This window comes from Nematolebias whitei, chromosome 14 (genome assembly GCF_014905685.2).
Source record: "Nematolebias whitei isolate Nwh7 chromosome 14, NemWhi1, whole genome shotgun sequence".
NCBI lineage: Eukaryota > Metazoa > Chordata > Actinopteri > Cyprinodontiformes > Rivulidae > Nematolebias > Nematolebias whitei.
Genome location: NC_056511.1, coordinates 37194057 through 37207695, shown reverse-complemented (window position 1 = coordinate 37207695; position 13639 = coordinate 37194057). Strand labels below are relative to the sequence as shown.

At 39.5% G+C, this 13639-nt stretch overlaps 1 protein-coding gene across 1 annotated transcript in view; it reads right to left on the bottom strand.

Moving 5' to 3' along the window:
* scn4bb (sodium channel, voltage-gated, type IV, beta b) overlaps positions 1-13260 on the bottom strand; it is a 15316-nt gene extending 2056 nt beyond the window's left edge. Inside the window, exons 1-3 of the mRNA XM_037688092.1 lie at positions 13194-13260; positions 3575-3738; positions 3266-3485 (exon numbers count right to left, since the gene is read on the bottom strand). Coding sequence (XP_037544020.1) covers positions 3266-3485; positions 3575-3738; positions 13194-13260 — 451 coding nt within the window. The remainder of the gene's footprint in view (positions 1-3265; positions 3486-3574; positions 3739-13193) is intronic.
* Between the last annotated feature and the right edge of the window lie 379 nt (positions 13261-13639).

The window sequence follows — 13639 nt, the reverse complement described above, 5'->3', positions numbered from 1 at the left end:
TCCCACAGTCTTGCAATGCTCTAAACAATGTTTCTAAACTCTAAAAGAGCCCAGAATGTCATGAAATCAGCTCTCTGCTTCTGGCTGCTCTCTGCCATCTGCCAGTGCTCTCGGCCACGCCCACTTCTTCCATGCAGAGCGGAGATATGACATGCTGCAGGAGGGAGCTTCTCCTGCAGCTATGGGCTGCACACAGGTGCAGCAGATGCTAAATAATTTAAAACATTTTATTTTAAATAAAAATTACATGACAATTGTGCGGCTCATCCATTAATCAGACAATTGTGTGTCATGTCTGATCTTACTTTGAAAAACCATGAAGTAGTGAGTCCGCGAAAAACGAACCACAAAGTAGCGAGGGACTACTGTATCTACAAAAAACAACAATCCTCTTTGGTCTTGTTCCACTTTGGACTAGTCATTAGCTTGTCAATCATGTAAGAATTAAACTCTATTTTGCCAAACTGAGGTTATTCAAAGATATTTCTACAGCAGCTAAGATATTATTTGTTCATAACCTTTCCACAGAACCCCACTACAAATTATCTAAACCATCCCTTTAAGGATAATTTTGTAACCATGCAACGGTAAACACATGACAAAGAATTATTTTCTCTCTTTTTTTTTTGTTGCTAGACTTTAAAAGTAACTACACATTTTTCATATTTTAACAAATTTGATTATTTAACTGAAACCACGATGACCATGAAACAATCACCTATTATTGAACAGAATCTTCTGTGTTACCTTAAAATTACTCTCCCGTGTGACTAATTTTCTTTTGTCCATTTCTGAATTCTTTAGGCTACATAAATGTGAAGGAATATATATAATATTTAAATAATAAATGCACACTGATTTTCTTTTACCTTATTATGGACATAATGGAGTCATCAAGAAATCTAATGCGATACTGAAGATATATTTAAGAACAGAAGAAAACAAGAAGCTCCAAATCCCTTGCTCAGATGTGGGTCACTGGGGCCCCACCTAGGAGCCAAGTCTGAGGGAAGGGTTCATCGGTGCGACAAGGCCTCTGCTAATGTGCCTGGTCAAGCTCAGCCTGAATGGGCTTCATGGGTTCACCTTCCTGTGAGCTTATTATCTGCAAGAGGGGCCATACAAGTAGAGTGCCAAGTGCTATGGGTGTCAACCAAAGGCAGTGGCTTCAGCGCTCTGCCCCTAGCATACTGAAGCTGGTCCTTGGTTCACTGAATGTCACCTTATTGATGGGGACGAAGCCTGTGCTTGTGAGTGAGGCTGCATTATCAACTAGATAATATAAGGTTCACCTTAACTCATGGTTCTGGAACCAATCTCCTTGAGAGGGGCTGAAACTTATTCCAATTTGGAATTGCCTATGGTGGCCTCCCACCATAGGCAGTCACCAGTCTAGTGTGGGCCTACATATAGTCCTCTGACTTGTGGCATGTGCATTAGAGTTTTCCCCTGTAGCTTCCCTGCACCTTTGGGTGGGGGGACGAGCTCTAACTGTTACATGTCGCTATGCATCGAACAGCATTTCAGCGCACCCACCATTTTTGGAATCCTATTGGGGGTGCTGAAAGGTGCTCCTGCTGAGGACTCCCTTAATCTGACTTTAATGCCTACGGGTAGTGACAGTGTAACCTTGAGGGGTATGATCCAAAAAGGGAGTGAGGTGCTGCCTTAAGTGGAATCATTTAAGTATCTGAAGGTTTTGTTCACAAGTGAGGAAAGAATGGAGCGTGAGATCAATAGTAAGATTAGCATGACTTTGCAGTATTGTGTACGCTGTGTCAGTCTGTTATGGTCAAGAGGCAGCTGAGCAGCAAGGAGAAGCTCTCTGTTTACTGGTCAGCCTACATTCCTACCCTCACCTATGGTCACAAACTCTGGGTAGTGACCGAAAGAATGAGATTGCGGATACAGGCGGATGAAACGAGTTTTCTCCGCATGTGGACTCTCCCTGTAGAGATAGGGTGAGAAGTTCAGTTATCTGGGAAAGACTTGAAGTTGAACCACTGCTCCTCATCGACAGGTGGTTTGGGTAAATAAGGATGCCCTCTGGACGCCTCCCTATTGAGATGTTGTGTTCAAGTCCAACTGGGAAGAAACCCCGAGGAAGACTCAGAACTGGAGAGACAAAACCCCCTTCTCCGTGGTTTCAACACCCTTCAGTTCAGTTCGACACCACACCAGTTAAGAATGTCTCAATTGACAATTCCGGCTTGATTTACTGTGTGGTACCACCTCATCCGTGGTTCCAAGCGTACAGCTCTCAGCAGACAATATGGATCTCAGCTGCCCCGGGAATGCCTTGAAGTCTTCCCAGAAGATCTGGAAGAGGTGGCTGTGGAAAGAGATGTCTGGACCTCCCTGCTCAAGCTGCTGCTACCACAACACAGAATGGATGAATGAAACAAGAAAGCCTTTGTGACTGGTTCCATATCTAAAATTAGCCTATCCATGTCAGGGCATATTCTTGCCATACAGTATATTTAACCTAAGAAGGAGTTAGATTGAAGGGTTTTCAGCCTACAAGGCATAAAAATAAAATCTGTGACTGAGCAGGAGAATAAATAATGAGCTCTTTAGTGCCTCTGGGTTAAATTTAACCAATATGTCAACAGCAAATGGAATAAAAAAACGAAGCAAAATACCCTGATGCATGCTCAATAATCCAGGTAGAAAAATCTAAAAAAGTTAAATCTGGTCCTCTGGACATTCAAAAACGTTCAGGGATGAAGATGTTCACATCCTGGACAGAGAGGAACGATGGTTTGAGAGAGGAGTAAAGGAGACCATATTTGTGAAAAGAAATCGTCCATCATTAAACAGGGGTGGAAGCCTCCGGGTTCAACTCTCCCCCTCTTACAATGCTGTGATTGCTAGTATCACTCAGCCCTCTGTGAACAGTAAACAGCCATCAGTGTGCTAATGATCCATTGTTAGGCTGATGATCCTTCTTGAGCATGTGATCAGCTGGTTTTGGTTGTCAGCAGCAAAACTGGTTGATCCACTCTGAGAAGGTGCTATTTAAGAGACTGAGCTGAATACAGCTCCTCAGACTGAGGAAGTCTCTCGGATGAGAGACGAAATGTTTTTCTACATTTTTTTATTGATTTGCTTTGTTTTGTTTTTTTGAATGTCCAGAGGACCAGATTTAACTTTTTTTAGAAGCAAAATACCTTTTATACAGTATAGGGGATGGACTTTTTTATGTGACAAAACTAAAATAATTTGGACTAAAAACTTTCAATCAACTTAAATTTTGTGCACTCACACTCGTCCACCACGATGAGGGTGAAGATGGCGCTGTGGTTCCTGCCTTTCTCTTTGGGATTGCGCCCATAACAAGTGTACTGGCCTGCGTCCTCAAAGGTGATGTTCCACAACAGGATGGAGACGTTGTTTTTATGGTTCTTCCCCACAAACTCCACTCTATCTCTAAATATCTTCACCGGCGGCTCCACCTCCTCCGAGGCTATCTCTGCTTCACACACCTGACAGAATCAGCAAGCTGTCAGCCATCCAACAATACCACCACCGAGTTATGCAGATCAGATTGGAAGTCTTTCAGGTAAGCGTTTACCTTCGTCATGGTGCCGTTGTCATTGAATTGCCAGTTGAAGTAAAGGTTTTCAATGCCGATACAGCTGGCGTACGAGCAGGGCAACATGACGGTGCTTCCATTCACCGCCTCCAGGAAGGGAATCTTCCCCACAAGCATCTCCAGACCCTGAGCAGACCACACATCTGAGGAAGAGGAGCAACAGATTATAACACATACTGCCTTCTATTGCACCACTGTGAGGAAAACATGAAACAAAAATTTTAAAACCATTTGAATCAAAGGAATCTAGACTACCATAATCTTTGATGTTAATGTGGTTGTGTCCATACTATTTATCTTTATACACTTACCCCATGTAATTAAAGGGATAGATGAAAACTTTCAAAATGAAGTTGTGTGCACTATCTCTGAATAATCAGTGTCTTACATGTAGCTGAGAACTGCTGACTTAATGTCAATAATTCCAATAATGAATGCCAATAATTTAATTTACCACATAAAAACTGTAAATATGTGATCAGTTTTACCTCTGAAACACTAGAAAAGTTAAATGCATTTAATTACAATTACAGCTGCAATGAAGGTAGTAACGAGCATTATTGCTGCGCTTGATGAGAAACAACATTGTGCATCAGTCTATAGATTTGTCTGAAGCAGTTGATACTGTTGATCATGGGATTTTAAAACTTAGGCTTCTGCATTCAAGACTTTTAAGAAAAGGCAATTGCTTGGTTCACAAATTACCTCAGCAACAGAACTCAATGCATCAAATGCGATGGTCTGTGTTCTGAATGTTGTCCACAAGGGGGTGCCACAGGGTTCAGTACTCGTTCTCCTCTTATTCATTATCTACTGTATATAAATGATCTGGGTCTGAATGTGTCAGACGTCAATTTATATATTTATGCTAATGACACACTTATTTCCTGTTGTGCATCAACTCTTGTTCAGGCAATTGATTCTTTGCAGAAAGCTTTTGAAGTTATACAGAACTCATCATTACAACTGAAGCTTGCTCTTAATCAGGGTCAGAGTCAGAGATTCTTTACTGTCATTTGCACCACATGTGGTACATGTGGTGGAACGAAATTATGTACACAGGGTCCCAGTTACATCCAACAATAAAATGTAAAAGAAAAACAGTAAAAAGATCTAAGATATGAACTAAGAAAAACATCAACGAAAAATACACTAAGCACTAATAGAAACATTATGTCGAACAGCAGCACAAACATGAGCATGAGTGTGTGTGAGCAGATGAGCACGCATGAACACAGCAACATGAAACAGGTCAGCAGCAACATGATGTGATTTTTCACAGTGATTATTCTGGTTAGAGAGTCATGAGTCTAACAGCCTCAGGGTAGAAGCTGTTCCTCAGTAATGCAGATAAGACTAATCTTATGCTGTTTTCTAAATCCAGAAATTAATTTTCAAACAATTCGCTCAGTGACCACCTTGGAAGGAAATGAAATAGAAGATGTTCATAAATACCTTGGTGTTTTGATTGATAACTCTTTCACTTTTAACCCCTGTGTAGAGAAACTTAAACGGAAATTGAGATTAAAGCTGTTTTTTTTTTTTTTTTACAAAATATTGTTTTTCTTTCTATCTTTGATGCTTCATATCATGCTGCTCTCAGGTTCATCACTAACTGTAAAGCACTAACATGTCACTGTGTTATACTCTCATGTGGGATGACCTGCTCTGGCCACTGCAAGGAACAGTCATTGGCTTGTTTTTATGCAATACTGTACTTGGATTACTACCTTTATACATATGTAATTTAATTGTACAGAAAAATGATTTTTCTTACTTTTCCATTCATGTGACATTTTGTTGCTCTCAGTTCCATTTGCCTGTACTGAAATGGGTCAAAAGTATATTATTTATTCTGCACCTTTTGCATGGAATACGTTGCAGAATGACCAGAAACTAACAGATTTAGTATCCTTGAGAGCTTTTAAATTGATACTGAGGAGATTTGTCCTTAATTCCATGTACATATTAAATGTATAGTAATGTATTTCATATTCTCATGATTTTTATTTCCTTTTCGTAATTTAATGTTGTGCTTGCTGCTGTCTTGGCCAGGACTCCCTTGAAAAAGAGGTTTTTAATCTCAATGGGATATTTTCCCTGGTAAAATAAAGCATCTAGCAAGGAAGGAATTGTTTGCCCTGGAGATGTAAAAAAAAAAGGTAAATAATACTAATTCTGCAAAAGTTCTAAAATTTCAGTGCCAACCAATGAGAAATTAGAGTAATGCATTGTCTCTATAGATATGTTTTGTTCTTCCATAAAGTAAGCAATTATCTCCAACATTTCTGTGACATGAGTGTGTGTCTGAAAAGCTCAGTGCTCTCCAGAGTACTTGAGTTTGTTTCTTTGTGGCATAAACTCTACTTCTATTTCTTTTGCCACTTGAATGTTTTTGTTTTTAAAATGACTTGATGCCCAAAGTTCAAGACTGACCCATTGATTAAATTTGCTCCTAAAAGCCCTCCTTAAACTAACCTGAGACCTCCATGAGATTTCCTTTGATTATTCAAACTGAAATGATTCTGAATTCAGTCTGCTGCAGGTAAGATACTGACTACACACAGTTACTTCAGCCAACTCTATTTTAAAACATTTAAACTATCCCTTTAAAAGCTTTATTGTGTTGCATCTATTTTGTTTCCCTAATATGGAATTTAACTAGATTTGCAATTTTATAATAAATTACATTTCTACAAAAATACTTTAAATTAATGAAGTTGAATTGGGGGGAAATAAGTCCAACACAACAAAGCTTACTCTTGAATGCTACTATTTTAATATTGATTTTATAGCAAAAAGACTTATGTATTTGTTTTACTCCCTGTTAAACATAATGACAGTATCTTTGGGTACATTCTGCCTTCATGCTCTCCTGTTATTGGCGTTGAAGAAGTGAAAATGTCAGTAACAGAACCGCACCGTGTCCTTGCTGTGACATTACTGTCAGTAAGAGAGGATGCAGTCTGCTTGTGCTATTTGTGAAAAGTGGAACTCTATACGAGGGTCGGGACGATGTAGCAATTTAGTTTTACCTCATCTAATCTGTACAAAAAAAGGAGGAATAAAACAGTCAAAGGCAAGTAAATGTAATTGTTTTTCCTTATTTTTTGGTAAATTTAGCAGAACTCCGGTTCAGCAGTTTAATTTCCAGCAGCTGAAGGACAAACAGAAGGAAGGAGAGTGTGATGAGTGGTTTCAGGCACAGCTGTAACATGTTTTTTGTTATTTCTAACGTCCCTGTGATTCTGCCCCTTGTTTGAAGCACACTGTGTTACAAACCATATGGTCAAGGTCAACGTGAGGCAAACACCACAGCAGCATTTAGGAGGGACTCTGCTCAGACCAGCAGAGGAGGCTAAAATCAACAGAGAGCATGTTGTAATCTGGGAAAAACATTTTGTTACCTCCAACACTGCAATGAGGTTCAGTAAGTTTGGGAAGACAACTGCAGAAGAATATGATCTGCATTGATACTCGTTTAAATCATTTTGACAATTGATCTTAATTTTCCACAATACAGTGGTGCTTGATAGTTTGTGAACTGTTCATAATTTTGTATATTTCTGCATAAAAATGACCCTAAATATCATCAGATTTTACCATAAGGTCACTAATCTGGGGGTGATAATGGACCCATCCTTAAAACTCAACAGTCACGTAAACATGATGGTCAAATCCTGTTTTTTTCAGCTGAGACGGCTGTCTAAGCTGAAGCCTATACTCTCCAAAAAGAACCTTGAGACAGTGATCCACGCCTTCATAACATCTAGGCTTGATTACTGCAATTCACTCCTGTTTGGAATCAGTCAGTCCTCCATTGCTCGTCTACAACTGGTCCAAAATGCTGCAGCCCGATTTTTAACTGGTACAGGCTATAGAGAGCACATCATGCCAGTTTTGGCCTCCCTGCACTGGCTACCCATTCACCTTCGGATCCATTTCAAAATTCTCATGTATGTTTTTAAATCACTGAACAGTTCCGCCCCATCCTATCTCACTAATCTTCTGCAGCCATATGTCCCACCGCGCTCTCTGAGGTCAGCAGACCAGATGCTTCTCTCAGTCCCAGAAACCCGTCGTAAGCTCAGAGGTGACAGGGCTTTCTCTGTTGCAGGTCCACGACTGTGGAATGAGTTGCCACTGAGTGTCCGGCAGGCTCCCACACTCTCAGTCTTTAAGTCTCGCTTGAAGACCCACTTCTATTCGCTTGCCTTTAACACGGTGTGATTTGTTTTGGTCCGGTCTGTTCTCTACTCTGTTGGCCATTTTAGTTAGCTTCTGCTGCTATTTGTATCTGTATTTCTATTTTATGTTTTCCTGTCTGCTGTGCATGTTTGTGTTCTTTTGTACAGCACTTTGGTTGGCCTTGTTGCTGTTTTAAGTGCTATATAAATAAATTGGTATGGTATGGTATAAGTCCTAAAAGTAGATAAAGAGAACCAGTTAAACAAATGAGAGAAAAATATACTTGGTCATTTATTTATTGAGGAAAATGATCCAATATTACATGCAGTATTTATGAGTGGCAAAAGTACGTGAACCTCTAAGATTATCAGTTAATTTGAAGGTGAAATTAGAGTCAGATGTTTTCAATCAATGGATGATGATCAGGTGTGAGTGTGCACCCTGTTTGATTTAAAGAACAGGATCTATCAAAGTCTGCTCTTCACAACATGTTTGTGGAAGTGGATCATGGCAGGAACAAAGGAGATTTCTGAGGAGCTCAGAAAAAGAGTTGTTGATGCTCATCAGGCTGGAAAAGGTCACAAAACATCTGTAAAGAGTTTGGACTCCACCAATCCACAGTCAGACAGCTTGTGTACAAATGGAGGACATTCAAGACCATTGTTACCCTCCCCAGGAGTGATGGACCAACAAAGATCACTCCAGAGCAAGGAGTGGAATAGTCATCGAGGTCACAAAGGAGCCCAGAGTAACTTCTAACAACTGAAGGCCTCTTTCACATTGACTGATGTTAATGTTCATGAATCCACCTTCAGGAGAACTCTGAACAACAATGGTGTGCACGGCAGGGTTGCAAGAAGGAAGCCACTGCTCTCCAAAAAGAACATTGCTGCTCATCTGCAGTTTGATAAAGATCACGTGGACGAGCCAGAAGGTTGTTGGAATGATGTTTTGTGGACGGATGAGACCAAAATAGAACTTTATGGTTTAAATGAAAAGTGTAGAAAGGAAAACTCTCCATTCCTGCATAATAACCTTCTCCCGTCTGTGAAACATGGTGGTGGTAGTTTCATGGTTTGGACCTGTTTTGCAGCATTTGGGCCAGGATGTCTTGCCATCGTTGACGGAACAATGAATTCTGAATTATATCAGAGAATTCTAAAGGAAAATGTTGAATTGAATCTCAAAAGAAGGTGGATCAGACAGCAAGACAATGAATCTAAGCGGTTCTACCAAAGAATGGATCAAGAAGAACAAAGTTCATGTTTTGGAATGACCAAGTTAAAGTCCTGACCTAGGTGATGTCCACATTAACAAGACAAATCAAGCCTTATCTTTGGAACCACTCATGATCAGTATCAACATGTTTATTAAAAAGCCAGGAATCTGAAAATATGCTTTTTAAATGTGATGGGTCAAAAATTTATCAACCACCACCTTGAACAGCAGGCGGTAATGTAGTTTGTGTCTGTTTGAGTGTGTTTACTTTGGATTTTAATAAAACTCTCAGAACTTCATCAGTGGCTGTTCATCTGCAACTGATTAACTTTTGAAGACGACTTGTTTCAAGATGGCTGCCACTGCTAATCAACCTTAGCAAACACAAAAACGGCTAAAACTAAGTCAAGTCTTCAAATGTTGGACTAAAACTTGGTGGTAGCTGAGAGTGATCTAAAATTCATCCTCTGAGCTAACAAATAGAATGACATCTAACTTGGGTAGTCAACGCTGTCTGTTAGCAAAATATTTCATGAAGCAGAGGACAAAATCTATCCATTGGATGTGCATCCACAACTAATTAACGTTTGGATTTAACCCAAATCAAGATGGCCACCACAGCTGATTGATCTTAGAGAACCTAAAAGTCTTGGCTCGGAGAGTTTCCCAGATATTGAGCTAAATATTAGTGTGGTAGTAGCTGACAGTCACTTAATACACATACTCTGAGTCCTGACAGATTGCTTCTTATTAAGATTTCATCAAAACTGTTGCTAAAACTGCTGACAAAAGAGAAAGAACAAGTAACTTTTAGTTTTGTCCTCGACACAGTTTTTTAGTCTGACATACCTTTTTCACTTCTCTCTTTCAAGAAGAGTATTTTGCAAGTCGTTAGATAAAAGTGGAACAGTGGTGCTCCAGTTTCTATTCTACGTGTGTCAAATGTAGACCTTTATTTAGTTGAATTCAAAGAGGAATGTCCAGAGCATTGTTCTGAAGAAAGCTATGGAGACAACGAGGACAAAAAGATAGTATACAGTATATATATATATATATTTTTTTTATACACACAATTATTTGAAAGCACACGCTGTCTGTGAAATTTAAAGCTTTTGTGCAAGGCTCCAAAAGAGTAAAATTTAGATGACAAATATCCTGATGCATGCTCAATAATCCAGGTAGAAAAATCTAAAAAAGTTAAGTCTGGTCCTCTGGACATGGCAAATGTATTTTTGACCCGCTATCTTAACATTTCTGGTTTTAAAGGGATAGTCCAGTCATTCTTGAAGTGATGTTCTATCCGATATTTATCAATAGTTAGTATATTATCAATCATAGAGTACAAATTATGGAGAAGCATGTCTTCCTTCTGGCTAGGCTAATGGATAACCAAATGAGGGTCTGATTATTTTTGTCATTTATCAGGCTTATAAAACAACTTTCTAACAAACAACCGGTATAAAAGAATTCTACATCAGCTAAAAAATGGCTGTTTTATAAACCTTAAAAAAATAAAAAGTGGGTCCTAGCCATTACCATAGGCAGAAAGAAGACTGATGCCCTTTTCTCCATAGGCCTACTACTCCATGCTCTGTGACTGATGTCTGATAATGCACTAACTATTGATAACTATTAGAACAATGTGTCCTGATGCATGTTCAATAATCCAGGTAGATAAATCTAACAAGGTTGAGTCAGGTCTTCTGGGCGGATTCTTCTTTGTTGAAATGTTTCGTAACCGTCCATCATTAAACGGGTGGAGGCCTCTGTGTTCAACTGTCCCCCTCTTACAATGCTGTGATTTCTAATATCACTCAGCCCCCTGTGATTAACAAGCAGCCATAAGGGCACTAACGATCAGTTGCTAAGCTGATGGTCCTCCTTGATCATGTGAGCAGCTGGTTTTGGTTGTCAGCAGCAAACTGGTTGATCCACTATGAGAAGGTGCTATTTACAAGACTGAGTTTGTTGCAGCTCCTCAAACTGAACAAGTCTTTTGGATAAAAGATGAGACTTTTCAGCCAGAAGAACCCATCCTGCGGACCTGACTCAACCTTGTTAGAAATTAGAACAATAATTTAAACATGACCAGACTGTTTCTTTAAACACCAGCAGTGTTGTTCATATTCACACTAACTCATCCGTTTACATCCTAAAAAGTGATTGCAGTGAACAGAAAATCTTATAAACGGTGGCGTTATTTTTAACTTGCAGTGGTGTCTTTGTTTCTCCTGCTTTGACACTCGCGTCTGCATTTTATGTCGACTTTGCTGTTTTTGTTGCAGGTGGCCACGGTTCCACTGCTTCATTCTGAAAGCAGTAACTGTGGAAAAGGCCCATATTTAATCCAGCCAAATTGAAAAAAAAAAATCAAACTACATATTAGTCTGACAACACTGTGACATTCAGTGTGTTCAAATGTATAAATGGATTGTAAATCAAACAACTATGTAAAAATTGGTTAAAATAAATAAGCTTTTAGCAGGGTAATGCTACAGATTGTAGAAATGTTCATTTTAATCCATGTAGCTGCATTGTTATCGTATGATCTCAACTAATAAGGAGGTACAGACTAGGCCTGTCGCAGTAAACAATAAATCAATTAATCGCATGATAAATTAAAATTATCAACCTCATTTTCATTTATCGGCTTTATCATTTTTTCATTTCTCTCTTTCTACTGAAGACACTGAACGACAAAAGGCTCAACTCCAGTGCTCTCCACTGACCCCTCCCTTTCTCTTTTTTCTTTAAAATCCATTTTAACCGTCCAAACTCGTGTTTTTAGATCGTTAAAAGCAGCTAAGCTGAGAAGCTAAGCTACAAGCTAAGCTAACAGGCTGACCTTTAGAAAAAAAACCTCTGTCTTGTTGAAGCTCCAAAATTCACAGCTGAAACCTGTGCCTTTGGGTAAAAAGTTGATTTCTCTGCAAAAAGAATCTGAGAACTTGCTTACAGATTTTTTAAAAAGCTTTGTGTGAAAAATGCTATGCTAAAGAGCTCAAAGCACACCGAGCATCCGCCATTTTGAGAACTGGGAAACAAGGAAGGAGAGACAGCCCATGTCACGTCAAGGGACCTCCTTCCCATTTTTCTTAAAGAGACACGCTGCTTGCTCCTTCACTATACATCCCTCGATTCAGTCTTATACTGCCATCCAGTGGTCAAAAAAGATACTACACTCAAAACAAATAGACAAACATTTCTTCTTAAATTTGACAATTATTAATTAATGTCAAATTTCAAACAATATTATCGTTTATCACAATAATTTCTGAGGTAATTAATTGCCCAGCAAAATTTGTTATCGTGACAGGTCTAGTACAGACACTTATTTGTTAAAACTAGTGTTCCTTGAAGGAGTTTTTGTTGCCCACCACCTTCAATTCCCAAAGTTTTAAACAAAATACCTTGTACGAGCTGTTAGCGCTCAAAGTATGAGTTATGGATGACTCTCAGCTACTCCCACAACAAATTTCATCTCAATATTTGTAAAATTGACCAAATTATAGTTGCTTTTGTGGTTTTAAGGCTTCGGCAACCAGCTAGAGTCAGGTTGATTACAAAAGGTAATCAGGTGTGGAGTGATTACTTTCTGAGACTTTTATTCAAACCCAGCTAATGGCTCATGAAATATTTTGCTAACAGACAAACAACCACACAAACACACACACACACCTACAGTTACATTGCTTCCTGCATTTCAGGGCAGTAATTTAAAGATATGCATTTTTTTAACCTATCCCTTACTGTCAGACAAAATGTATTACTTTTCTGTGCATGTTTTAAGAAAAACATCTTGAAAGTTTATATTTGCCACTTTTAAATTATGCAGTTGTTATTAGCCCTGTTTCAAGCCAGGAAGACTCAGATCCATCTGAACTAGAACAATCTGCTGTCAAACATCAGGCCAAGAGTGCATGATGCAGCTTTTTCAATACAGGCTCACTTCACACATCCAACACGTCCTTTCGATTACTTATAAAGCACATTTATGGACAAATACAGTTAAAAATAAATGAATATGTGTGCCTGCAACTTAAAAAAAACTTATTAAAGGAGTAAAAATGTGTCCTGCAGTGCATGCAGCTCAAACAAACACAAGTTATAGATCTAAAAGAGCAACGCCACTTCATCACACTGATGTGCGACCCTCAGAAAACACAGGAAGGACACAGAAAATAAACTTTACCAAACAGCAAAGTGACGACGAGGCTGAACGCTGCGTACGGAGCGCCCGGCCTCCACAGGATGTCCATGGCAGCTCTCCTGGCCCCAGAACAAATGATGCTGCAGGATCCAGATCAGGCTGACGCAGCTGGCTGGATACTCCTCAGCACCGCTCGGCCTCTCTGATATGCTGGAGGAGGTTGGAAGGCTGACGTCTGAGGGTCTGGAACTAAAAGGTCCTCCTAAAAAGCTCCAAACTGAGCTGTAGAGAAAAGTTTTAAAAAAGGAGACATAACGGTTAGAACTCACTGAAAAGCACAGGAAGTACAAAGTATAAAGTAACCAAGATGATCCATATTTGAGCTGAAGTTTAGTGAGTGCCTACCTGCTCCTGTGCTCAGCAAGGGCCCCCCTCCCCCAGCCCCCACCCCCACCCGGCTGCTCGTGCAGCTGAGTCAGAGAGGACAG